This window comes from Sus scrofa, chromosome 1 (assembly GCF_000003025.6).
Source record: "Sus scrofa isolate TJ Tabasco breed Duroc chromosome 1, Sscrofa11.1, whole genome shotgun sequence".
In the NCBI taxonomy this organism is placed as follows: Eukaryota; Metazoa; Chordata; class Mammalia; order Artiodactyla; family Suidae; genus Sus; species Sus scrofa.
In genome coordinates, this window is record NC_010443.5 from 33,448,642 (window position 1) to 33,474,903 (window position 26,262).

General features: G+C 38.6%; 1 protein-coding gene across 2 annotated transcripts in view; it reads left to right on the plus strand.

Moving 5' to 3' along the window:
* TMEM244 (transmembrane protein 244) overlaps positions 21,361 to 26,262 on the plus strand; it is a 39,131-nt gene continuing 34,229 nt past the window's right edge. Inside the window, exons 1-2 of one of the 2 annotated variants that reach the window (XM_021088422.1) lie at positions 21,361 to 21,625; positions 21,799 to 21,886. In XM_021088422.1, the coding sequence (XP_020944081.1) occupies positions 21,854 to 21,886 (33 nt within the window). In that variant the 5' untranslated portion in view covers positions 21,361 to 21,625; positions 21,799 to 21,853. Of the gene's footprint in view, positions 21,626 to 21,648; positions 21,887 to 26,262 lie in introns of those variants that run through there. The other variant, XM_021088425.1, reaches the window with a different exon arrangement.

Sequence of the window (26,262 nt, forward strand, 5' to 3'; positions counted from 1 at the left end):
TAAAAGAACGCCAAGCTGTAAAGAAGTTCTGAAGATTAAAGGGCTCTGAGTTCATCTACATCCTGGCCACATCTCAGAGGTAAACTCAACATTTCTTGTGGTGGCTTTCATAAATACATTCCCACCTCTAATGATTTTTTTTAGATATATGGAATGATACTGTTCTGCATCATTTTACTTTCTACTCAATGCACTTCAAATAATATTTCATATCAGTATTTATTTTATTTCAAATGTGTATGTAATGCTTTCTATGTGCCAAGTCCTCATCTAAACTTTTTGCAAACACTGAAAAATTTCATCCTCATAACAACCTATGGGAAGGGTACTGTTCATGTGTCCACCTCATCGACAAGCAAAGTGAGGCATACAGAGATTATAATACTTGCTATAGATAACCTTAGCTATAAGGGTGGGGCCAGGTTTCGAACCCAGGTATGGCTCCAGTGTCTGCACTGAGCCTCCAGAATCTGTTTCTAATCACTAAGCTAAGCCTCTGTTAGGCATACATAGTGTACATAAATCTTATTGTATACATAGATGTCATATTTCTTTTTTTTTTTTTTTTTGGTCTTTTTAGGGCTGCACCCATGGCATATGGAAGTTCCCAGGCTAGGGTCAAATCAGAGATACAGCTTGCTGGCCTACACCACAGTCATAGCAAGGCCAGATCCAAGCCACATCTGCAATCTACACCACAGATCATGGCAACGCCAGATCTTTAACCCACTGAGTGAGGCCAGGAATCGAACCTGCATCCTCATGGATACTAGTCAGGTTCATTACTGCTGCGCCACAACAGGAACTCCTAGATGTCATCCTTCTTAACAACTGAGTGATATTTCAATGTATGAACAACCATGATCTATAAATCTTAACCTCCTATTTATAAATACTTTGGTTGTTTTCAGTTTTATTATTATAAAAATTGTTACAAAAATCATTGCATTTATCATCTATCTCTGTATAAACATGCAAGATAGCCTCAGGATAAATGCTTGGCAGTGATGTTGCAAAATCAAAAGGCCAATTCTTTAAACATTTGATAAATAATGCCAAATTATTTCAGAAAAATTTGTATCAATTTTCTCTTATTAACAGTTTAAGAGAATGATTATTTTCTTCACACACAAGTGCTATGGCTGGCTGGTTTACTAACAGGGGCGGGTGGAAGCTGAGATTGGCATCTCATTATTTGTACTTGCATTTTTTAAATTAAAAGTAAAAAATAAAAGTAGGAGTTCCTGTTGTGGCACAGTGGAATCAAATCTGACTAGTATCCATGAGAATGTGGGTTTGATCCCTAGCCTCACTCAGTGGGTCAGGGATCTGGCATTGCTGGGAGCTTCGGTGTTGGTCACAGATGCAGCTCAGACCCAGTGTTGCTATGGCTGTGGCGTAGACCGACAGCTTCAGCTCTGATTCAGCCCTTAGCCTGGGAACTTTCACGTGCTGCAGGTTTGACCCTAAAAAGCAAAAAAAAGTAAGGTTGGACATATTTTTATATGCTTTTTGAACAGATATTTTTCTTCCTATGAACTGCCTTTTATGCATTTTATCCTTTGTCCACTCCTCCAGTGAGTTTTCTTCTTATTGATCACCACACGTTTTTTGTTTCTGAAGGCTATTAGCCTTTATCTATGATAGGTATAGTGCATATATATATATATATTTCCCAGGTTGGAGAAAATCAATGTCATCCAAGTAAATATTGCAGAATTGGTGGTCTAGAAACTTTCAGCAAGGGGGCATCAGTATGGGCAGTAAGACATAATGAAGAAGTTATGGTGGCCACCATGTAGAAGTGCAGAGCTGAAGGCAGGGGTTCTGAATACGTGCAGCAAAGCATCATGCCCAACCCTCCCAGAAGTCCCCAGAGGGGCTATGTCATGAGATTCATCTCAGGGAAAGACTGAGCTTCCAACTAATCAAATACATTGAAAGAGGTTTAAGTACACTAAACTTAGAAGGATTTCTAATTAAATGTGATGCTTGTTCTCAACGGTATAGTATAGAGCAGTGGCAAGGCACACACTTTCAAGTCAGTCTGCCTAGAGTCAAGGAGCTTTAATATTATTAGCTCTGGGTTAATTATACGGTTTCTCTGTGTCTCAGTTTCTTCACTTATGACTGGTGGGCAGAGACCAGTATCCACCCCCTAGATGTGACGATGATGTGATAGCGTATGTGAACTGCCCAGGTTAGGACCTCTACCCAGTGAGTGCTCAGTAAAGGACAGCTTTGTAGATGGCAGCAGGGGAGGCCAAGAGGTCCATCTGGTCCATTTGCTTCATGGAAACAAGATACTGAGGAGAATGACACCAAGAGGTCAACAGGAGATGTCTCTGGCAGGTGGGATTGTGGGAATTCTACCTACTTTTTAACTGGTCTGCATTTTCATGAATGCACAGACATATACTTTTACCATCTGCATAACATATTACTTTTAATAATCTGTTCCCTCCCAGTAGACTTTGTTTATTAACCTTAACCAACTCTGATTCCTACCATGTTCCTCAGATCTATCAATCACATCTAGCTAGCTCTCCAGCCATGACCTTTGTCTACAAAGAATTTATTAAATACTAACGTGAAAACAGGTCCAGGGGAGGGAAGAAAAAAAAACAGAGAGAGAGACAACATGCTGGAAAATACATGTAAGTATGCCCTAAGATACAACAGAGCTGTTATTTTTGAGATCAACTTGGGTTCTGAGCTTCCAGGAAGACAGAGCAAAAAAGAGAAAAAAGAATGTTCTCATTATCTTTCTTTCTTTCTTTCTTTTTTTTTTTTTTTTTTTTGGTATTTTTAGGGCCACAACCATGGCATTTGGAGGTTCCCAGGCTAGGGGTCAAATCGGAGCTACAGCTGCTGGCCTACACCACAGTCACAGCAACAGGGGATCTGAGCCACATCTGTGACCTACACCACAGCTCATGGCAACACTAGATCCTTAACCCACAGAGCAAGGCCAGGGATTGAACCTGGGTCCTCATGGATGCTAGTGCAGTTTGTTAAATGCTGAGCCACGATGGAAACTCCCATACTAGTATTTCTTGAAATGTCTCCAAGTGAAAAGCAAGGTAACAATAAAATCCAGTGAAGATAATTTTGTAAGTCAATAAAAACAGCATGGCCTACGAACATGGCTTTTGGGTGGTCAGAAATGACTACAATTAGAATATATAGTGACATGGAGACATTGCATGTCCTTCAAAGAAACCCATATAGGGGTTCCCATTGTGCAGTGGAAATGAACCCAACTAGTATCCACAAGGATGCAGGTTCTATCCTTGGCCTTGCTCAGTGCATCTGGGATCTGGCATTGCCATGAGCTGTAATGTAGGTCCCAGACACAGCTCAGATCCCACATTGCTGTGGCTGTGTTGTAGGCCGGCCGCTGTATCTCTGATTCAACTCCTAGCTTGGGAACTTCCATGTGCCCTGGGTTTAGCCCTAAAAAGCAGGGGAAAAAAAAGAAAAAAGAAACCCACATAATTAGCATTTTTTAACTCTTTCATCATAATGAACTCTCTACTCTTGAGATGTTGGTTTGAACCATAAATTTCATATATGTATGAATTATCTTGAGAACAAAATTCTGTTTTCTATTTTTGTTTTGTTGTACCACATATAACACACTTGGCAATTTATATCTCACTTACTTTGATCCGGTGTCACATATATATGCCTTTTCATTTTTAGTTGTCGATATATGAATTTCAGATGCAATTTATTTTTAAATTTAGTTTGACAAAATCAATTTGATAGTTTGAATCATATAAAGCTTTATGAGAAAACATTACAGTTAAGGTCTTTTATTGCATGAAATTCAGAAATGCTTTACTATCAAAAATTGGGATTGAAATGTTCCTTTAACTTAGGTCTTTTAGTCACTTTGCATATTTAGAAAACACTTCAAATTGATGAGGTGCTATCCTCATCAGAGTATTTGATGTTAAAATTTAGTTATTGCTCTGGTTTCCCTCATCGTGTGTTTCAAATCTGAAATTCAAAATAACCCCAAGTTTACTTAGGTCTGATAAAAAGGGAGTTAAAAATATGCAAAATTACCCCTTTTTACATTCATGTTGAAGCAAATAATCATAAATTACAACCATTTCAGTAACTCACCTCAGAAATGAACATTATGATATTGTGAAGAAAAATCTATTCTTCCCTAAACAAGTGGGGGCAGGGAGGATTGATTTTTCTCCAGGAATGATTTTCTTTCTCTTTTTTGATATAAATCCAGGAAAAACTACAACTTCCCAAAATATCACAAATTTGGGAGAGTGACAGATATTATCTTTTTTATCTCACTAGTATAGATAGACAACAATAGAAGATCGAAAGATAGATAGGTAGATAGATAGATAGATAGGTAGATAGACGGACAGACAGACAGATAGATGATAATAGATGACAGATGGACAGACAGAAAATAGATATCTTTTGTGTCTATGTTATTAGTTGCCACTCTTTCATCAGCCTGAATAATGGGGCCTCTTAATGCTTTGTACCATGGTTTCCTTTTTTTCCAAATACGTCTCTAATCTGCTCTCTCAAATGGAGAAGAGACAAATGTACTACACCTAGTAAATCCTTATTACATTTGCTAGTGCCTTGAATTGTTTTAACATATTTCCTCTTGACATGGAAGACGACTCTACCATCAAAATAGGATAACCTGTGCAGGGATATATCTGAATTTATGTTGACAGTTTATTTAATTTCACTTTTAACACATAAGATCTGAAATAATTTAGGATGAGGTATCAAATTTTGGATACTGGTAAAAATGCTTTTTGCATTAATAAAAATTCTTCTTACACTAAAGCCTTTGTTTCTTAATTCAAGTGCCCTCTGAGAACAGCTGAGGGACCCCTTCAGGGTGAATCATGTCATAATGAGACCTCTCTGCCTCTCTGATAACTAACCTCCCTGAGAGGCTGACCCAAATGGAGTCATACAAGGATAAATTTCACTGTAGTAGATGGTGTGGTCTAAATTTTTATGGACAAAATGACTGATGTGATTCAAGGCAATTTTTTAAAATGAAGGTACAAATTTTAGACTCTCAGGAAATTTGAAGCATATTTTTAAAGCTAATTGAATAGTTTTGAATACAAGCAACTTTTTCAGTGTTTTTCTGAAAGCAGCTCTAAACAAGAAGATAAGGATGAAATGAAGGCCTCTCTAAGGAGAAAAAGTTAGTAAGAAAATGAAGCAGATTCAACTGTGAGACATAAACACATCATTACTGCTAGTAAAGACACCAAGCTGGATTAAAGAGTGCTCAGAGAGATGCAATAAAAACATTAGTCCAAATAATTCCTCAGCTAGATGAATTGAAGGGTCTTATGTAATAGATTTCTATCACACTATGATGAGTACCTACTATCGACAGCTAACAGTTGGTGGGTGCTTGCCAGAGGACACGCCAGAATTTTATCACTAAATTCTCACGTGAACTCTTGGAGGTAGATGCTATTATATTCCTGTTTTATGGGTGAGGAGACATACAGAGAAGCTAAGCACATTTCCTCAAGACAATGTGGTTATTAAGTGGTGTACAGTCAGGATTTGAACCTGTAATCAGGCTTCATAGTCAAATATCTTAATCACCATATAGACCAACCTGGCTCTTATTGACATTAATTAGTGGTAGTTGCCTCTTATAATCATAAGTTACTACCTGACAGACGGAGCGATTGTGGACCAGAAGGGTTAAGAGAAGTAGCCCAAGTCTTTTGGTTGGTTAGTAACAAAGCCAAGAATCCTGGTTTTCCTGCCCAATGGTGTTCCTCAAAACTGTGCTGCCTCCTAGATCTATGACATGTGAAGAAAGCCAGAAAGTAAATTTAGGAAGATAATCTGTGGTAAAATGACCACAGAATGATGATACCTCAATAAAGTAGTTCAATCATTTCAATGTACACTGGCCTGTCTGGGTGCTTCCCCGCCTCTTCCAATCCCAGTTCTGCCTTCATTGGAGCATTTAAAAAAGTCTCAAGATACTGATCTGACTGAATTTCTCAGCCCCGTGTAATTCTGCCACAGTCCTGAGTTATGGCCACGCAGAGGATACGGTTGTAGCTCACTTGTGGATGATTTTATTAGAAGCATGCCATTGTTTGGATCATAGATTAAGAAGGTAGGAGTCTTCAGAGCTATTCATCTGACATCTTTTATTAATTTTAAATTAACCTGGAAATTAAAGTGAGTTACTTTTATTAGAAAGAAAAATTGGTTTGGTAATTATCTGAATAGTCACTAGCTTGCGTTTTATTCTCAGGTCATGGCTTGAGTTGCTTATATAACCTTCAGAAAGTCAATAAATTTCTCCCAGTCTTAAGATAAAAATTATGAAGTTTAATTTTATCCTGCTTTTGGCCTCTTAGCACTGCTCAACAGTTCTCCTGTGTGTAATGTGTTCCTATTATCAGATGACATGGGATAAGCTGAGAAAGCTGAGGAAGAATGAGCACACAAGTTTAGATGGGCTTTCCCCTTTCCTTCCCAAATTCTAAGCCTTGGCTACTGTCCCTCTAAGATGCACTGAGGCACAGTTATCAGGATTGGGATTGAGACCTTGCAAAGAGCCCCACTCTGTGCCACTGCTGGTTATCAGACAGCCTTCCAGAAGAACATTTTTAGTACTCTACAGATGCCTGAAAAATTGCAAACCCATCAGCCTAGCAATTCCACTCTTAGTAATTCACATATACAAAGATTTACTCACAAACATAGAAGAATTCACATCGCAGCATCCATCACTTTAAACAGCACAAGAGCAACAAATCCAACCAAATCTGTATATAGTAAAAGTCCAGCAATAAGGGATTTGTTAAGTAAAATGATATTTCCATATCATGCAGTATTCTACAGCTATTCTAAATATAGAATTGTTGGCACATGAAAATGGCAATAGGAAGCTCATAAAATATGATCTCTATTTAAAACAATATTATATTCATATTCTGAAATTTAATAAAGAGTATATCTGAGGGGTGAAATGATAGGTAGATTTCACTTTCTTCTTTGTGAATTTCCCCATTCCTCTAATTTTCCTAAGTGAATTTGACACACTTCCCAGTCTTATCTCTAAGTATCGTCTCTGTGTTATCATTAAATTTGGCTCATTTCTTTTCTAGATGCCCACCCTGGCCAGGTGCTGTGGCCATGACATCTGTTGTAGGTAACTGTGACCTGTCACTCTCCTTCCTTGTCTCATTTTGGCCTGTTTTGTTTGGGTTTGGTTTTGGTTGCCATTGTTCAGGCAGTGTTCTCTTGGTAAGGTCAAGGGGAAGTCCTGAATGAAATTTATCTTCCTTTCAGTAATTCTTGAGCATCTTACCACTGTGAGTTAAGTGATTAATAATTTATTCCAAGCAAAACTTTGGAGTAACAAAAAAATCTTTCTCAAATCAATTTTACTAATGTTATGTATGTCAGGGTATATTATGTCACAAGGGTGATCAGGCCTGTGAATGAATATTTATATAAACACTGATAAGGAGAGTGGTGGCTTTCTTACATACGATGTCTTTCTTACATAATAAATGTGCTCCCCAAAGTAAGCAAGCGTCAACAAACTGTGACCTTGTAATTGAAAGGAGAAAAGACAGAAAGCTTCTTATAAGACAAACATTCATGTTTAAAGTTTCTGATAAGTTTAAGTCTTACATATAGTACTAAATATTTAATGCCTTAGAGAAGGGTATAGGAGGGCTTTCTTGGAGGAAACTGTTTATCTGAATAGCTTCAGTTTTGCGTGGGTTCAGTTTCATGCAATCAGGTTTCACTTCCTGTAACAAATCGTTATTTTTTTTAACCCATGATGAAGAAATTATGTCAGTTTTATATCATAGCAGTTTGTTCAAGCTAGCCTAATTTAATTAATATATCAATCTCACCTGGGGTTTTATGTAAAACTTCAGATCATAGAGAATGTCATTGCTATGTGCAAACATAAATATCCTGTTTTGGCACAAAATTTTGTATGTAAAATTGTATATATTCAACTGTGCTTAAGAGCCATTATGATCGAATTTCATGAGAACACCAGGCTGAGAATGCAAATACAGAGCTTATGGACTTATTTATGGAACACCTGTCTGCAGTGTGGCAGTCTTCAATGGTATTATTGAATGGTGCTTTTCATAAATTTTGAATATGCTCAGTTCTATAACACAGAATCTATTATAAGTCTGGTGGATTCATTTATTTCTAGGTAGTCTTCAAATGCTTCAGTTTTGGTAAAACTCAAAAGAACTTTATCAAACACCCCTCTACTTCCACCCATTTGGACATATTCATATCTTGAAGGGTAATATTATCCTTCTACAGATAATTGCTATGTTAGTAATCAGGTTAACAGGGTGTTGCTTTATCTGGAATTTAATTTATTTATTTATTTATTTATTTGGTCTTTTTGCCATTTCTTGGGCCGCTGCAGCAATATGGAGGTTCCCAAGCTAGGTGTCTAATCGGAGATGTAGCCGCCAGCCTACACCAGAGCCACAGCAACATGGGATCTGAGCTGCATCTGCAACCTACACCATAGCTCACGGCAACACCGGATCCTTAACCCACTGAACAAGGCCAGGGATCAAACCCGCAACCTCATGGTTCCTAGTCAGATTCGCTAATCACTGAGCCACAACGGGAACTCTTGGAATTTAATTTCTAAGCAACTACAGAAATTATTTCTCAGACTGCTGCTGCTGTTTATCATCTTCTCTTTCTTTCAAATTACTGGAAAGATGGGAAGATGTTCTCCCCGGAGTTAGGCAAAGCAAAATCTAGAGAGATCTGGAAAATCCGGTTTATTCTAAACTTAGATTCCATGAGTGGGTCTAAATTTGGTCAGACCTGCTCTCAAATTCTTACCATCAGCTTGTTTCGGAGTCATCTGGACTTGATTTTCAGAGAGAAGAACCTGGAGATCAAAATTCAGCTGCACAACTTACTGTCAACCCAGTGTTTTACAGGGATGTGCATATGCAAGTGAGGCGTGTGTGTGTGTGTGTGTGCACGCTAGTATGTCTTTAAATCAAAACCAACCAAACATTAAAACTAGTGATTATTCAAATCAAGTTTTAAGGTTTCTATCCCAACTCCTTTACTAACTGCGGCTTTGCACTGGAAGGAACAGTGGAAAACTGTCAGGAAATGGGTCTAAATGTTCCAAAACTTTTTTTGGAACTTTTTTTTAAAGGCAGCAAATCTATGCAGAGTCATTCCTTTCTGTAATTTCTTGGTCAAAGCCCCGATCCTTTATTGGCCTAAGTTACTTTTGAAAAGATGATGAAAATCATTTTTCCACAGCTGCTTTCACAGGACTATGTGTATAGCAGTTATTCAAGAAACTTATTTCAATGAATGTTTGGCTAAATGAATGAATGAATGAATGAAAGATCCTGTCTAAAAATATATTTGGAATTTTTAGTGATTAGTAATATTTCTGTATTCTTTTATACCATTATGTGTTTTCATTTTAAAAATAAATTTTATTTAAAATTTTTCAAAAAATACAAAATATTCTTCGAATTATATTACTGGTTGCTACAAGTGATTCATCCTTCTTAACTCTTCAGTCACAAAAAACTTCTTTTTTGGTCCTTGGGTATCCTCTGAGCATATCTACCCAAAATACTAATATTTAATGATATTTGCATTAGCAAGCCTCCTAAATGGCCACCAACGATCCACATCTCCTGGTACCTACATCCTTGTGTCATCATTGAGTCATCCAGGTTCACCCTGTGTGAGCAACAGAGTACAGAAATGACAGGGCCTGACTCTCAAAGTTATAAAAAGCAGGGTACCTTCCATCCTGATGCTGCGGATGGCTTACTCTAGGGGAAGCTGCCACCATATTTCAGGGACACCAAAGCTGCCACTTGAAGAGGCCCATCTGAGAAGGAATTAAAGCACCTGATCAGCTTGTCACACCTGTGAGGGAGCCACCTTGTAAGCAAATCCTAAAGCCACAATCAAGCCTTCAGAGGACTGTCACCTCAATCTGACTCCAGCTACAGAAGAGCCCTAAGTGAAAACCAACAATGCCCTTCTTGAATTACTGACCTAGAATTTGTGAGCATAATAAATCATCATTTTATGCCATTAAATTTTGTAATAATTTGTTATACCATCATAGTAACTGCAATAATAGTTAAATGTATGCATATTCACTAAATTTATAGATTTAATTCTCACTTTTAAGAAAATAGGAACTCAACAGAGGTTGTAAGATCAAGCACACACTTAATATCCTCCAACAAAACTTCTAGTAAATTTCTCTTCTTAGAAAAGTTTCTACTGGACCATAAAAGTTCCTGGATGGCTTTTGTAACCTTTAACTGCTTTGGTAGATTTGTGTGTGTGTGTGTGTGTGTGTGTGTGTGTGTGTGTGCGCGGGCGCGCGCGTGTGCTTGGGCGCGCATGCGTGCTTTTTAGGGCTGCATTTGTGGCATATGGAAGTTCCCAGGCTAGGAGTCTAATCAAAGCTGCAGCTGCCAGCTTATGCCACAGCCTCAGCAATACCAGACTTAAGCTGCGTCGGAGACCTACACTACAGCTCACAGCAACACCAGATCCTTAACCCACTGAGCGAGGCCAGGGATTGAACCTGCATCCTCATGGATACTAGTTGGGTTTCTTACTGCTAAGCCACAACAGGAACTCCTGGATTTACTTCTTACCCCTCCCTGAAAACATGCTCCTTTTACAATCAATATCTACTGGTGCCCTCTGAATCTGGTGAACTACATCTAGTGAGTGAATAAAGGGATTAGTGAATAAAGGGTGATAAATATATAAACTAGTGAGAAGATTTGGTTCCTAATATGCGTCAGGTACTGTGTTAAATGTTTCACATGTTATGTTGGGTGTTCCCATTCCCATTCCCCCTTTGTATATGTACAGTTCTTTCTGTCATATGTCACATGCACTTCACCTTTCCAATGATCCAACATATGTAGGACTCGCATGGACAAAGGGACTCTGTTAGCATTTAGAATCTCCCCGGCATGATTTTCTTTTAAAGGATGTGATCAGCTTTTGGTTTGCAAAAAGAATATCTGAGAACTACCCATTAACCAACAGCTTCCACTGCCCCAAAAAGATATAGGCTCCTGCTCTCAAAGAGCTTCATGCTTATGAAGAAACTGACACTCCAACAACAAAAAAAGAAAATCAGTACAATAATTCTATGCACAGATGTAAAATAAGAGAGGTGGCTGCTTGAGAGGACAGATAGAATAAGGTCTGAAACAAAAAAGATGAAGAGGAAAGGAAAACATTACAAGCAGAAGGAGCAAAGCATTAAAGCCACTGGGTGGGAATGAGCTTGGCATATTGGGGACAAAATAAGGACTGTTGGGCAGGAGAGTGCACAAAGATGGTATAAGATGAGGTCAGAAAGGCGGACAGGCCCAGGCAGGGAGGCCTTTATACAACAGAATGAAAACTCAGATCTTATTTCTAAAAACAATGAGAAGCCAACTAGGATTTGAAGCCAGTGACTTATATTTCCAAAGGATCCTTCTGGCTGCTCTGTGGTAAAGGGGCTCCTCTAGGGGGGCAAAAATAAAAGCAGGGGTTGTTTGGAGACTAGTACAGCAGGACCGGGAGGGACGATGGCAGCTAGACTACGGAGGTTCTAACACTAAGGAAGAGAGGTTGATAAATGCAAAGCACGCTTTGGAAGAAGATCCCAAGGAACTTGCTGATGGATTGCATGTGGGGGTCTACGCTGCCTGCCAAACCTCAGCTGTTTTGGCACTGTCACCTTTCTGGCCTGTACAGCATTGTTTGCATAATCATTTAAATCCGCACTGACCTTTACTTTATTATTTTATAAAATAAAAATTGGAAAAGATGACAAATGTTGGTACTAGTGATAAAAGGCGTGGATCTCTTAAATGTGATATCTCAAGACAAAGATGGGTATCATTACGCATGCTGAACACAGCAGATTTTAGCCTCAACTGGTTTCTCAATGAAATCTAAAGCAGTCAATAATGCAATGAATGTGGAGGAATACAAGAAAATTGAAGATTGTATAAAATGGATTAATACGTTATTGAAATTATTTCTAAAGAAGTGCCGGTGTTTTTTTTTAAACCTACCATGTTTAAGTCTATTGCTCAACATTTGTATATTCTTAACACCATTCATGTTTCCATGCTTTCAAATATACATAGCCTTTTAGCAAATATCACATTCTAGTAAAAGACTATATACATTGAGTGTCGTGGAGATAACATTTATTCACATACTAAAACATATATACTGAGTTTCTGTCTTGTCCTGGGCACTTTTCTATGTGGTTCAGTCATAGAAGTGAATAAATGAGGTTAGACACAGTACCTGCCTTCAGAGAGCTTACAGTCTACTGCATATAAAAATAAGTAAACAGGCAATTGCAATGGAAAGTGACAAGAGCTGCGATGGGCAATGTTCAAGATGCCATAGGAACACACAGGTAGAAGCACAAACTAAGAAGCTTGGGGTGGGAGACCATGATGGAAAACTCCCTTAAAGGAGGTGGTCTCCGGGCTGAAACCCCAGTGGCAGAGGCTGGGGAACCCAGAACGCATCAGGAAGAGCTGGTCACCTCCCTAAGAATGAGTCCAGCCATGCATTCAGCAGCCAAACCCCATATAGCATCTTTTCCTTCCTTAACACGACACATGCAGGAAATCACGTTAGATACTTCTAACATGTTAAAGAGACAAAAATTATATTTATTTTCATGGCTTTTAGGAGTTCCCGTCGTGGCGCAGCAGAAACGAATCCGACTAGGAACCTTGAGGTTGCGGGTTCAATCCCTGGCCTTGCTCAGTGGGTTAAGGATCCGGCATTGCCGTAAGCTGTGGTGTAGGTCGCAGATGCAGCTCAGATCTGATGTTGCTGTAGCTGTGGTGTAGGCCGGCAGCTGTAGCTCCGATTAGGCCCCTAGCATGGGAACCTCCATATGCCACGGGTGTGGCCCTAAACAGAAAAAAACAAAAAACGAAACAAAAAAACAATTCATGGCTTTTAGTCAAGACATAGAAATCTGATAGAAAAGTGCTATTTGGGGGATCACAATGGCTCTGGTCTACAAGCAACTGAGTTCCCCTACGGATTCTCCGTGGAAACAAGTAAAAGCAGATTGTAAAACAGATTCAGAAAGTGCCAAAACAGTCAAATGTACTTATTAATTTAATCATTTAATCATTTAATGACAGAGGTAAATCGCTATGTGTTTAAAGAGGTATAGAGACGTTCGCTTGTGGTTTTGCTTTTGTTTTGCGGGAAAATATTGTGTACATTATGGTGGAATTCACAAATTTTGACATCCACAAAGAGCTCAGGCCTTCCTTCTTGGAAACAAAAGCCCTTATTCTCTTCAGCTGGGTATGATATTTTCTCTAAAGAAAGACTTACAGAACCCCAGCATTTGCATCTTGGGTCTCTCTTACCATCTCCTGAGTAAACCCATTTCCTTTTGCATTATTTGTCATTTCCAAGTTCCCCTTCCCTGCATGATATATTACTAGAGTTAAGAAGCCAGAGGGATCAACTTTCAAATATTTCAAATGTGATTTGTACAACTAACTTAGTTTGCCTAAGTAATAATGTACACACCTAGCAGGATCTGCCCTATAAATGACTCCCCAGTTCACCTTGGATTCCACTTAAAATCTGCCCCTACTACCTACCAGCTTACTAGTCAGAAAGTGAATAGCTTATGACAGATCTTATTATGCTCACAGGAGCCTTTCTTCTGGGGAGCTGGAATCCAAAGTAAGAAAAAGTGAGTTTACTTACCCAGGGTTAAGAGTAAATCTGGAGGAAGTCAAGATTTCTAATATTTGCTTGTTTCCATGGTGTAAGTTTAAATTTAAGTCGTGGATTAAATACTACAAAGATCATCATACTTTCTGGTCTCGATAAAGCTCTCACTATGCATTCTACTTCTCTTCTTTACCTCTCTCTCTCTTTTTTCTTTCTTTCTTTTTTTTTTTTTTTTTTCGGTCTTTTGCCCTTTTAGGGCTGCACCCATGGCATATGGAGGTTCCCAGGCTAGGGGTCTAATCAGAGCTGTAGCTGCCGGCCTATGCCAGAGCCATAGCAATGCCAGATCCAAGCCACATCTGCGGGCAACACCACAGCTCACACGCAACACCAGATCCTTAACCCACTGAGCAAGGCCAGGGATCGAACCCACAACCTCAAGGTTCCTAGTCAGATTCATTTCCATTGCGCCACGATGGGAACTCCTACCTCTCTTTTAAACTAAACAGGGACTAGTCAGAAAATATCTATCTTCATCTATATAGTATTTACTTTCTAAGCTATTATATGAATGTAGTTTTGAATAGGACCAAGCATGAGTCCTACAGGAATGAGATGTCAGCAGTTGATCCACCAGAAAAACACAAGGGGAAAAATGTTACGATAAGAGTTTTGTAAAGGCTGAAAAATAGACAGCAACAGAACTGAGATTTTTACAATGTATTTTCCTCAAAAATCATTTTTTAATGACTTTGTAAATGCTTATAAAGCAATGTGAAGTTTATTTTGACTTGTTAAAGTGCCAAAGTTTGTATTTGTATAAATCTGTCTCACCTGATATCAGAAAAACCAGACGGTCCTCACAACAGTTTTATCCCAAGAGTATCAGCTTACTGATATGCTATGTAAGAAAAAAACCCAAAAATAAAACAAAATAGGAGTTCCTGTCGTGGCTCAGTGGTTAACGAATCTCACTAGGAATCATGAGGTTGCGTGTTCGATCCCTGGCCTTGCTCAGTGGGTTAAGGATCCGGCATTGCTGTGAGCTGTGGTGTAGGTCGCAGATGTGGCTTGGATCTGGCATTGCTGTGGCTCTGGTACAGGCAGGCAGCTACAGCTCTGATTAGACCCCTAGCCTGGGAACCTCCATATGCCGCAGGAAGCGGCCCTAGGAAAGGCAAAGAGACAAAAACAAAACAAAACAAAACAAAACAAAATGCAGCTAAACAAAAAGCTAGTAATACAAACCAATAGGCAATCACTATGTGTTTTTCTTAAAATAATATTTTAGACATTGATGTTGTTGACCTCAATTTCATTTAGGTGAGAGAGAAAAATGGCCGGCAAATAAACCATTCTCTGCACAGCCCTGCTGTTATCTGTGGGCGTAGAGCATTTGTAGTCTGTAGAACTACTGCTCCTGCTTGATGGAGATTTGCTCTTAAACGCCCTTCGCCTCATCTCTTAAAAAGCTAGTTCTTATCTGCAAGCTTGCTAGTTGCTATACAAGCAGTATTCCATGTCTTCATTAAATTACAATTAGGTCATTTTCTTTTTTTTTTTTTAATTGTAGTGCAGTTTACAAAAATGAAAGAATTCGGCACAATTTTATGTCCACCAAAGTACCTCAGATTATTTCTCAAATGTTTTTGGTTGGATAAAATCTCCAGTGTATCCTGCCAAGTGCCCTTTTCTCCATGACTTCCAAATCCATGCAAATTTCAGGGAAAATTTAATCCGTATGTTTCTGATTCATTCACTCAAATCATCATATTGTTGTTTTCAAAAAACAATTTCATGTCCAAGAAACCCTAGGGGCATTTATATATATATCTCTATATAATCTGTTTTTAGTCAAATTTCCCCCCCTATTGGAGCATGGAAGTTGTATATTTTCAAGTATTAAGTACTAAACCTGATCTCCCCCATTCCCATTTGAACTTCAAATTATTCTTGTAAGAGGTAAGTTCCAATCAGAATATGGAGAATGTGAAATGACTGCACATTTCTGCCAGCAGCTGCCTTGCCAGAACCGAGGCTGACTCAATCAGCCAGAGCCTGCTGAACAAAGCCAAGTTCACCCCTTAAGTCTCAGGCGAACTTCCCACCGCTGAGTCACCAGTTGAGGAGTTGCACTCCGGGATCTGAACCTGCCATTTTCGAAAAGTTCGAGCTTAGACACATCTGCACCCTTTTGGAACAATGGACTATCACACTTGGTAACAATCATCTCTGGAAGGGACAGTCTTTCTATAAATAAGGTACTCTCTATCTACTGCAGTATTGTTTGTTTACGTTTTTCACACATCATTTTAGGGTCATCAAATCATGTTACAGAAGACTTTAGGTTTCACGCAAAAACACCACAATATGTCACGATGCCGAACACATTAACAAGTAAATAAAAAAATACATGTTTATGCATTGGCTTCTAGTTCAAGCAATCTGGTTGGCATTTTTCTCAAGGGAGTTATTTAAATTTTAAATGGAACAACATCTCATTTAGATTTCTGCAAATATGCTGGGGCACAGAAGTAATTTATATGTACATGAAACTCTTCACTGAAGCACCTGGGTACTTGACAATAATTAAAATACAAAGTAGGCTTATTAACTTTTCCTTTTAACTTTCTACCTTTTTGCTTCTTCACAGAGAGAGGAAATTTCTAGAGTAGACTGTCAAGTATCTGGAGGTCCTTTTTCCTACTGCCACACAATGCCTGATTGCAATTTGCTCCTACATCTCTTTCTGCTGCATCCTTCAGAAGCTATGCTCTGATCTTCCCTTATACACTCATTGTCTATTTTCAGAATCGGTGTTTTTATTTCTTAAACTATCAGCTCCTTTTATTCCAACTGCCAGAGACTGAACATTTATTTCACTTTAATGTCAGCAATATAATTAAGGAAACAGATGATAGAGGGTATAAAAATGATGGTAAGTGCTATAAATCACACATTTCCACAACGTAGTTTCAGCAACGACCTGGGAATGGATAATTCCCATACTTAACGTTGTTGGCCTTTAGACCTCCATCCTCATCTCCATCATTAATTGTCTTTGAGGTCGTGACTTAAGAGGTTCTCAAAGTGTGGTACCAAGAAACACAAACACTGAGTTCATCCCAAACCCGTGGAATCAGAAACTCTGGGAGTGGGTCCTGGCAATCTGTGTTTTATATGCAAGACTTGCAGGTGATTCTGATGCTCACTAAAGTTTGAACTGGCCTGAAACTTAATGCGTTGAATCCAATAGTTTGCTTCTCATTTCTTATTTTCTTAACCTCACCATTTTTATCAATAGCACCACAATCACCCTAATTTGTTGCCATCAAAATGCTGAAGTCATATTTACTCGTTTTCATTTTGTCTTCTTTTTCAGTCTTTCATCATGAAGATGGTCCATTTTGTAACCAAGGTGTTTTTGGGGTTTTTTTTCAGTCTTTTTTTTTTTTATTACTCAAATGAATTTATCACATCTGTAGTTATACAATGATCATAACAACCCAATTTCACAGTATTTCCATCCCATAACCCAAGAACATCCCCCCCCCAAAAAAAAAACTGTCTCCTCTGGAGACCATAAGTTTTTCAATGTCTGTGAGTCAGCATTTGTCCTGCAAAGAAGTTCAATCTGTCCTTTTTTCAAATTCCACATGTCAGTGAAAGCATTTGATGTTGGTGTCTCATTGTATGGCTGACTTCACTTAGTATGATAATTTCTAGGTCCATCTATGTTGCTAAAAATGCTGATATTTCATTCATTTTAATGGCTGAGTAATATTCCATTGTGTAACCAAGGTGTTTTTAAAAATCTATTCCTCCTCACTTATTCTAGGCTCACAAAATCTAATCCCAAGTCTTCTCCAACAAGCCAACCAATATCTGCTCTGTGGTCTTCACTCTCCACTGCTCTTAAAATAATTTTCCTTATATGCTTATTTCATCTGTCATACCACTACTCAAAAACAGGGCTATTTTATTTTGAACCAAAATACAACTCTATTGGTGGTCCTTTGAGGCCTCCAGATCTCAGCATCGCTCCACTGCCTTAATCTCATTCCTCATTTTCTAGCAAAACAGACTTTTTCACTGGCTCCTTCTTACTTTCTCTGTACTTTTTATTTCTCTTCTCTGGAAGGTCCTCCTTCCCCTCCCCGCCACTCTGTGTCCTCTTCCTGTTGAAAATCCAATTCATATTCTTTGAATCTAACTTTATCATTCAATTTTCATTTTCATTCTGTAATCTTTGTATATTCTGTTCCCAGGCATTATTTCAAGCTGATACAATGTACAAACTCTCCACCTCTTTTCTACATCCTGTTCATGTTCTTTTCACGCTATAATGCCCATTAGCCCAGAACTGTGGCCAACAGACTTTGGCTAAAGTGAGATTCTGAAACTCAAGGGTCCACATTTGCAGTTACCAGTACCCCTGGTTTAGGTTTATGGGAGGGAGTATGAAAATTACTGTCTAATAAGGGTTTAAATATTCATGCCAATTGTTTTTGATTCTGTGCCATTACTCTTTAGAGGTACTGTCCCTTACTGTGACTTTATCTTTCAAGACACAATTTATTACTCAATGAACCTGAAACGATGAAATCGGAGTGTACCTATGCATGTAGACATACATCTTCCCTTTAACAAGGGTCCAAATCTAAAGAAAACTCCATTAAGGCTAAAACCAGGAAAAAAATCTACTTCTACTTTGACTGGTATTTCTACAGCTCCCCGAGATAAAATAGAGCCTGTTTATTCTTAATATGTTTTATGATTTAGTGATATCCTGCAAGTGTTTTATTTTAATTTCAAAAAGCCAGTGAATAACAGATGTGGTAGAAGGCCAGGAAAGGGAGAAATGGGTTAGAGAAAATCAGTTAAAACTAAAAATATATAGCACTGGGCTTCTAAGCAAAGCCAACTATAATAAGAGGAACAGAAAGCATTAGTGGAAACCAGTTTCATTCAATGCTGGCACAAAGGGCAAAGAATTTTACTTTTTTACTTCTTAAGGAAATTTGACTTTGTTAAAGCAGCATCTTTATCTTTATCATATCACTTAAAATTTATTTGCAGCTCCATCATCAACACCAATCTTCAGATTCTTATAATTAAATTTGTACACCTCTACAATTTGTTAGCTGTGAATCCAAAATCTACAAAGCTCTGAAACTTAATTATTTTTATAACTCTAATGGTGGTAGAAAATTACCTAACCTGAGTTAATTCGGTGGCAAGACCTTACCTGAATTGATACAAAATTATTTCTATCTTTATTTATCCCACTTGGAGTAAATATTCGTATATTTTGCTGTTCAAACAATGCATCTGAATACAGCGTGAAGTTCTATCTGTCTTGGGTGTGTGATGTAATTACATGGACTATCTGTCTAAAATTCACATCTTTCTGAATTTGGAAATATATCTAGCCCCAAAGATTTGGGATTGGTGATTGTGGATGTGAGCTCATTTTCTAACTTTCTCAGGAAGATGTTCTAAATTATTTACTATTATCTTGAGACTATCTCTTTAATACCTTGAAGTTTTTTTAATGTCTCTACTATGAAGGAAGTAGCTAAATTAGGTTTTAACAAAGAACCTGATACGAGTTATACAAAGGGACTAAAAACACTTTAAAACAATTAAATGTCAAAGGGCACACAATTCAGAATGCAAGAATGTGAAGAATTTTTAATATTTTATTTCCTAACTTCCATATGGGTGTGCTGAATGGAAAGAAAAATATATATGCATATGTACACCTATACACAAAATAGAGACACAGGCATATATTTTATCAATCTAATGGCAAATTTGGAAAACAGAATTAGAGCTATTGAATGAGTATATAGGTTGTCTATATCATGCTGTTTTCTCACAATAGATCATAAATAAAATAAATAAATAAATAAAATAAAATAAATAAAAGATATTTATTGTTGCAGATGCAACCACACACACACACACACACACACACACACAACATTCACCCAAAATACTCTATTGGTTATCTAATTTTTCCAGTATAATTACAAAAAGTTAGTACTTTTTAATATTTTATACAGTAAGATGGTTGTAATGAAATTAGTATTAGCTCCCAATGCACAGTGCCAACTTTCCTGAGGAGATAGGTTTGGAGTGGATACTATTTAACTAGATAATTCTGATGGAGTCTGAGTTGTACACAGAACACTCTGAATGTACTGGAGTAGAGCAAGTGAAGTGCAAGTCCTTAGCACTGGGCTATGGCTCCCTATCCACTTTAGGGGGAAAAACTGGCGGTTTCTGTTACAAACAGGGCAAAGTCAATCAACATTTACTGAAGGGCCACCAAGAATTAAATTCTGAAGCAGACACTGGGAATTGTTACAAAGTTACCAGCAGGCAGAAAACCCTTTCTCTGCAAGAGCTCACATGTGAGAAGAGACCGCAGGGCAACCATATATTAATGGAATTATTTAAGGAACATTAATAAAAGAACACTGAGTGTTACTAACATGCATCATGAAAATCAAACTTAAAACATTTGGAGAAGAAAAATATCAAGCCTTGGGCTTGCTAAAGACACTCTTCTCACCTTTACCAGAGCCATACTCTCATGTGTGAGGATATATATTGTATAATGTGATCTATACAGAGGTTAAGAAGATGCTGTAATGGGAAAAGAACTATATAGAATACAGGCGAATTCCCATCTACAAGTGAGGGGCCAATCAAAAGATGGGAGATGAAACAGGATAAATAAAAGGCTGGTTCTGGAGCCCTGAGGCACAGAGAGATGCAGAATTCCAGTACTGACTGCATTCTGGCAGTTCTTGAAAACATTCCATTGACTGTATAAAAGCCATTATTTTAGAGCATGAAGATCTTTCTGCTTCCCAACAGATAGTCAGAATTTTTATACTGCTTTGCCATGATGTAAAAGGGACTGATGATTTCTCTTTTTTATTTTTTTGGAGTATAGTTGCTTTACAGTGTTGTATTAGTTTCAGGTATACAGCAAAGTGATTCAGTTATACATTTACATATCTTCATTCTTTTTCAGATTCTTTTCCTACGTAGGTATGACAGAATACTGAGTAGAGTTCCCTGTGCTCTAAGTAGGTCCTTGTTGGCATCTACTTTATATATAGCAGTGTGTATATGTTACTCCCAAATTGCTGATTTACCTCTCCCCCTACATTTCCCCTTTGGTAAACATTTCCCCTTTGAAAACCATTTGTTTTCAAATCTGTGAGTTTGTTTTGTAAATCAGATGATTTGTATCATTTTTAAATTAAATTGAATTTAAATTAAATTCCATATGTAAATGATATCAAATGATATTTTTCTTTCTTTGACTTACTTCACTTAGAATGGTAATCTCTAGGTCCATCCATGTTGCTACAATTGGCATTACTTCCCCCCTTTTAATGGCTGAGTAATATTCCATTGTATATAGGTACCACATCTTCATTTTTCATTGCTCTGTCGATGGACATTTAGGTTGATTCCATGTCTTGGCTATTATACACAGAGCTGCAATGAACACTGTGATGCAGGTATCTTTTTGAATTATAGATTTTTTCAGATATATGCCCAGAAGTAGGATGATTTCTTTCTCCATCATCTATGATCCTTGCAAATGAAACAGAGAGGACAGGTCATGCTTCAGCATGAATGGCAGCAGCATCTTTGGAGACAGCCTCAAGAATCCCTATCTGAGAAGCTATGTCTCTAATTTAAGTATGAGACAGCTCTTACAGCCAGGAAGAATTTCAAGTCCCTGCCTATTTGCAGCACTGCCTGAAAACAATCAAGTCATCTTTCAAACTTGACCAAACTACAAATGGTATGAGAACTCAGTCGCCTAATAAGGATGTTCATTTGGCACTCAGCAGCTTATGCTTGGCTCACAGATGGCTTCTGTCTCCTTTTCGTGTAATCCAATCATCCTGCACAACTGTGTCTCACAGTCTTCCAGAGTAATTGAAAAGCTCACATGACAATTGTCTCTTCTTCCAGATGTCGTCAATAGAAGATGTATGGATTTCACCACTCTTTGACATAGGATGTGTACATGGCTCTTCAGGTCAGAGTTGCTCCCAGCAAGGTAAAGAGAGAGTACTTCTTTGCATTGCCTTTAAATTACTACCTAGCCCTGGCGTAAGCAAATAAGTTCTATAAATGTCCTTTCTGTCCGTAGGCAACTTGTTTCGCTTTTGGCTGTGTACCATGCAGAAAACATTCTGCAGTAGTGCTCGCATTGTGTGGTAATGGTGGCAATATAAAGGCATCCGTGCCCAAGAAAAGATTCAAAAACATTTAAATAGTGGCTGTTTCAGAGGTGCCATTTTACTCACAGGCAAACTTTCTAGTATTAACACCTGCACTTCTGCTATCGTTTTCTGAAATCATGACAGTTTGTCCTCAGTCTTTTTTGGCAGGGGGTGGCTTTTATTCTTTCCAACTTTGAAAGGATGTACAAGATTTTAAAGGCAAAATATTGCAACATTTTCAGCTGTAAGTTTTTAGTTTCTTTTCCCTTGAGGCTGGTGTTAACAGTTGTATTTTATTTCAGCATAAAAATACCCCTTTTTAAAAAAAATCAAAGCACCTAAAACAAAGAAATATGCAAAACCTCAAAACAGCTATGTAAATTTACATAGGCCTTGGGCCTATAAACATCCAGCCTTAAGGGAATGACACTCTGGAAAGTCTGATTTTTATTTAAAAATTGAACGATGATTATGAATTAGTGCTACATTCATTTTAGTAAAATATCAGGGCTGTGTGTACTTCCTTAAGCTTTCTCTGCTTACTGCCATCATCACAACATAGATCATCAGTAAGAAATGTTAAGTATGGCAACAGCGAAGGAAATTTTTCTAGGTCAGTAAAAACATTATTTTAGGCAAATTTTTTGAAGAAACATTTTTAAGAGGATTTTAAACTGTTCATAACTTATGTACAGTTTGGGGCTTGGATTAACAATAATAACTTTACTGGAGAGATAAAAATTAAAAGACACTATCCTCTCCCTTAAGTAGCTTACATAAAGATTGAGGACGCTATATTTAGTCTGGGCTTACACACACACACACACACACACACACACAGATCCATGATCCTTCCAGTGGAAATATCCAGGTAATTGTTGCACTTTTTTAGAATCCCAGAGCTTTATATGCAGAATCACAGCCTTAGAACATTAAACCAATAGTGAATATGTTCAAAATGGGAGAGTTGTTGAAAAATCTCAATTCTCATAATACATCACCATAAACTGAGTTAGCGTAAGTCCCCATTCATTGTCAACATTATCAGCACAGGAATTACTGATATGCTCATAAATTAATAGTAATAGCAAAAGTGACCTTCATCTAAAGAGAATTCCAAAACTCAACAGACATTTATTGAGTGCATGCAATGTGCCAGGCATTGGGCTAATTAAATCCCCCCTAACTCTACACTTTAAATGAGAGAAAAGCTGACTCAAGGGAAAGAGTTATGGCCAAAGGCCATTTAATTAATTTGCTGTCTGGGGAAACAGCACAGGAACTGGGAAGAAAGCCCAGGTATGAGAACTGCTAAGTTGTTGTTCAGGATACGATGCATTGTTTCTCAGAACTCCAGTGGAATACACATTTCAAAACTACATGCAACTAATGTAAAATTCCAATTCTAAAATAAATGTTGCATGTAAAAATCTCAGAGGCAAAACACATTCCTGCATTTCCCTATGGTTATTGACCTGAACTGGAGAATTCATCCCTACAGACATTTTCATAGAGATCCAGCATCAGTATGCTGGAGCTCATGATTTCTCTAGGAATTCCCTAAAGAACCCAGCAGCAGGCTTTCACACAGGGAATAAGCAGAGGGCAAATTATTACCTATTTAGCACATATAGTACCTAATGCTAGGATTCTTATTTATGTTCTGAATACAAAATCCCTATAAGATTTTTACCTATATTTTACAGATAAGTAGAACAAAACACAGAGAGTAATTGGCCAATGTCACACACTTGCCTGTGAGAAAATGGAAAAGAACTCTGGTGTATCTGATCCTAGAGTCCACATTTTTTTATAAGTAGACTATCCTTTCCACTGAAGTGGGCTTTCATTGGTTTTTCCTTCTCTTCATTAATTATTATTCAAAATATATTTAGTGAACACTTATGAAGGGTTAAACAATATTTTTGTGGCTGACGAATCAAATATGATTAAATTAGCATCTCTGAGAGACTAGAGAAATGGGCACCTCCATAAATATGATACAACCATGTGATCCAATCTGTATGACACAGCATAATGCTATGGATGTAAAAGAAATAAGGAGGGGAGTTCCCTTCGTGGCTCAGAGGTTAACAAACCCGACCAGGATCCATGAGGATATGGGTCCGATCCCTGGCCTCGCTCACTGGGTTAAGGATCTGGCATTGCCGTGAGCTGTGGTGTAGGTCACAGACGTGGCTCAGATCCTGTGTTGCTGGGGCTGTGGTGTAGGCTGGCAGCCATAGCTCTGATTAGACCCCTAGCCTGGGATCTTCCATATGCCACAGGTGCAGCCCTAAAAAAAAGCAGAAAAAAAAAAAAAAAAAAGAAGGAAGGAAGGATTGATTCTGTCCTTGAGTGGAGGTGCAGTATGAATATGATATATGGACTAGACCCTGAAGAAAATACAGATATTTTCTCTATAGAATAAAGCTAGCTGTTCTAGTCAGTTGGAACATTCTGCTTGGCACAATCACTTAAGGTCTTCCAGCTTCCATAGAATAAAAAGAGAAGGTTGTTATGAAAGGACTAGGCCCAGTTCTCACAGGGGAACCCTCCTGAATCTGCAAAGATAATATACCCCCAATGTTACTTAAATTATTTCCGAGTATAGAGAAAGAAGAAAAGCCACCAGATATTTTTATGAAACAAGAATTCTATTGTCATCTAAACCTTATAAAGATAGCACAGAAAATACAATCTCAATCTCAGTATGGAAGTAAAACTCTAAATAACACATTTGCAAACAGAATCCAGGAGCTCATAGTAAAAATTACATCATAACCCAAGTAATATTTATTCTAAAAATCTAAGTAGAAAATCCTATGATCACTTTCATAGATACTAAAATGGCCTTTCACAAAAATTAACAACCATTCTTGTTTATCAAAACATTGAATAAAATGTGAACTGAACTATTTTTTTCTTTAGTGTTAATATATGATTATAACTATACACAAACACACAGAACACACACAGTGCAGTTCTGAGCCAGTATATCACTTACTAGAGAATACTGGAGGCATTCACATCTTTTTTTTTTTTTTTTTTTTTCTTTTTTTTTGCCGCCCAAGGCATGCGGAAGTTCCTGGGCTGCCGCGCCACAGCAGCGACTGGAGCCACAGCAGTGACAAGGCCTGATCCTTAAAAACTAGGCCACCAGGGAACTCATAGAAGTATTCAGATTAAGGTCAGAAACAAGGCAAGGATACTCGCTAACTCTAGGACTTTTAAAAAACATATTAGAGGTGGCTGGTGCGCCTTGGTCAGTGCACCGCGTTGGTGGACACACGGGCCCTGGGCCCAGGCTGCTTCCCAGGCAGTTCTTCGAGGGCACCTAAGGAAGGTGGAGGAAGAGAGGGGGACTTACCTTTGCGGCTTTGCACAGGCCGCGCCCTCCACCTGGCCAGGCTGCGTGATCTCCCGACTCCGCACCAACCCTCCTTCCTCCAGGGGTCTGGAGGCGGCGCCCGGGGCCTTGTGCGCCTTTTACACCAGAAAACCTGAGGCTCAGAGCGCAGGTCAGTCGAGGTCACGCCCCAACCCGGCAGAACCTCCGTGGAGTCCACGAAGCTGGAAGGCCCCGCCCCCGACCCCGCCCACTTCACCAAGTCCACGGCGGGTTGGACGCAGGTGCGAGGGTGGGCTTCTTCCAGCTACCAGTCACCAGGACCTGCGTGCACTTAGTCTTGGACCTGGATATAAAGGATTCTGTGGTTTTAGCAACTTTCACCTTCCGCTCTCGCTGCCTGAGAGTTTGGGGCACCCAGAGGTGAGTCCTTTTGGCCCACGGTCCTTATTCCAGACCAGGGGCTGTGGAGAAGCTTCTCTCGTTTCTGGAACCCAGTGAGACGAAGTAAGGAAGGGTTTCCAGGCACAAGAACTAGCATGTGCTTATTATGCATGCCCGTGGGAATGCTCTTGAAACCGCAAGTCTACGCTATGTCTGTTGGGACCAGAGAGCAAGTGGGCAGGAATGAGCCCTGCAATGGCATAGGCGGAGCTGCGCCTGCTGAGAGTGTGGGAGCCATAGAAGGTTTAGTGCTAAGGAGCGAGGTATCCTGACTCAGGCCTTTACAGATTCTCTCTGGTGCAGAGAAGAAACCAGACTGTGGGGGGCGAAGCTGATTGTTTCCCCAGTATTTAGTCCCCCCAGTATTTAGTCAGCCATATTTTCCTCTAACGAAATCCAGTGGTGCATATTTTATTT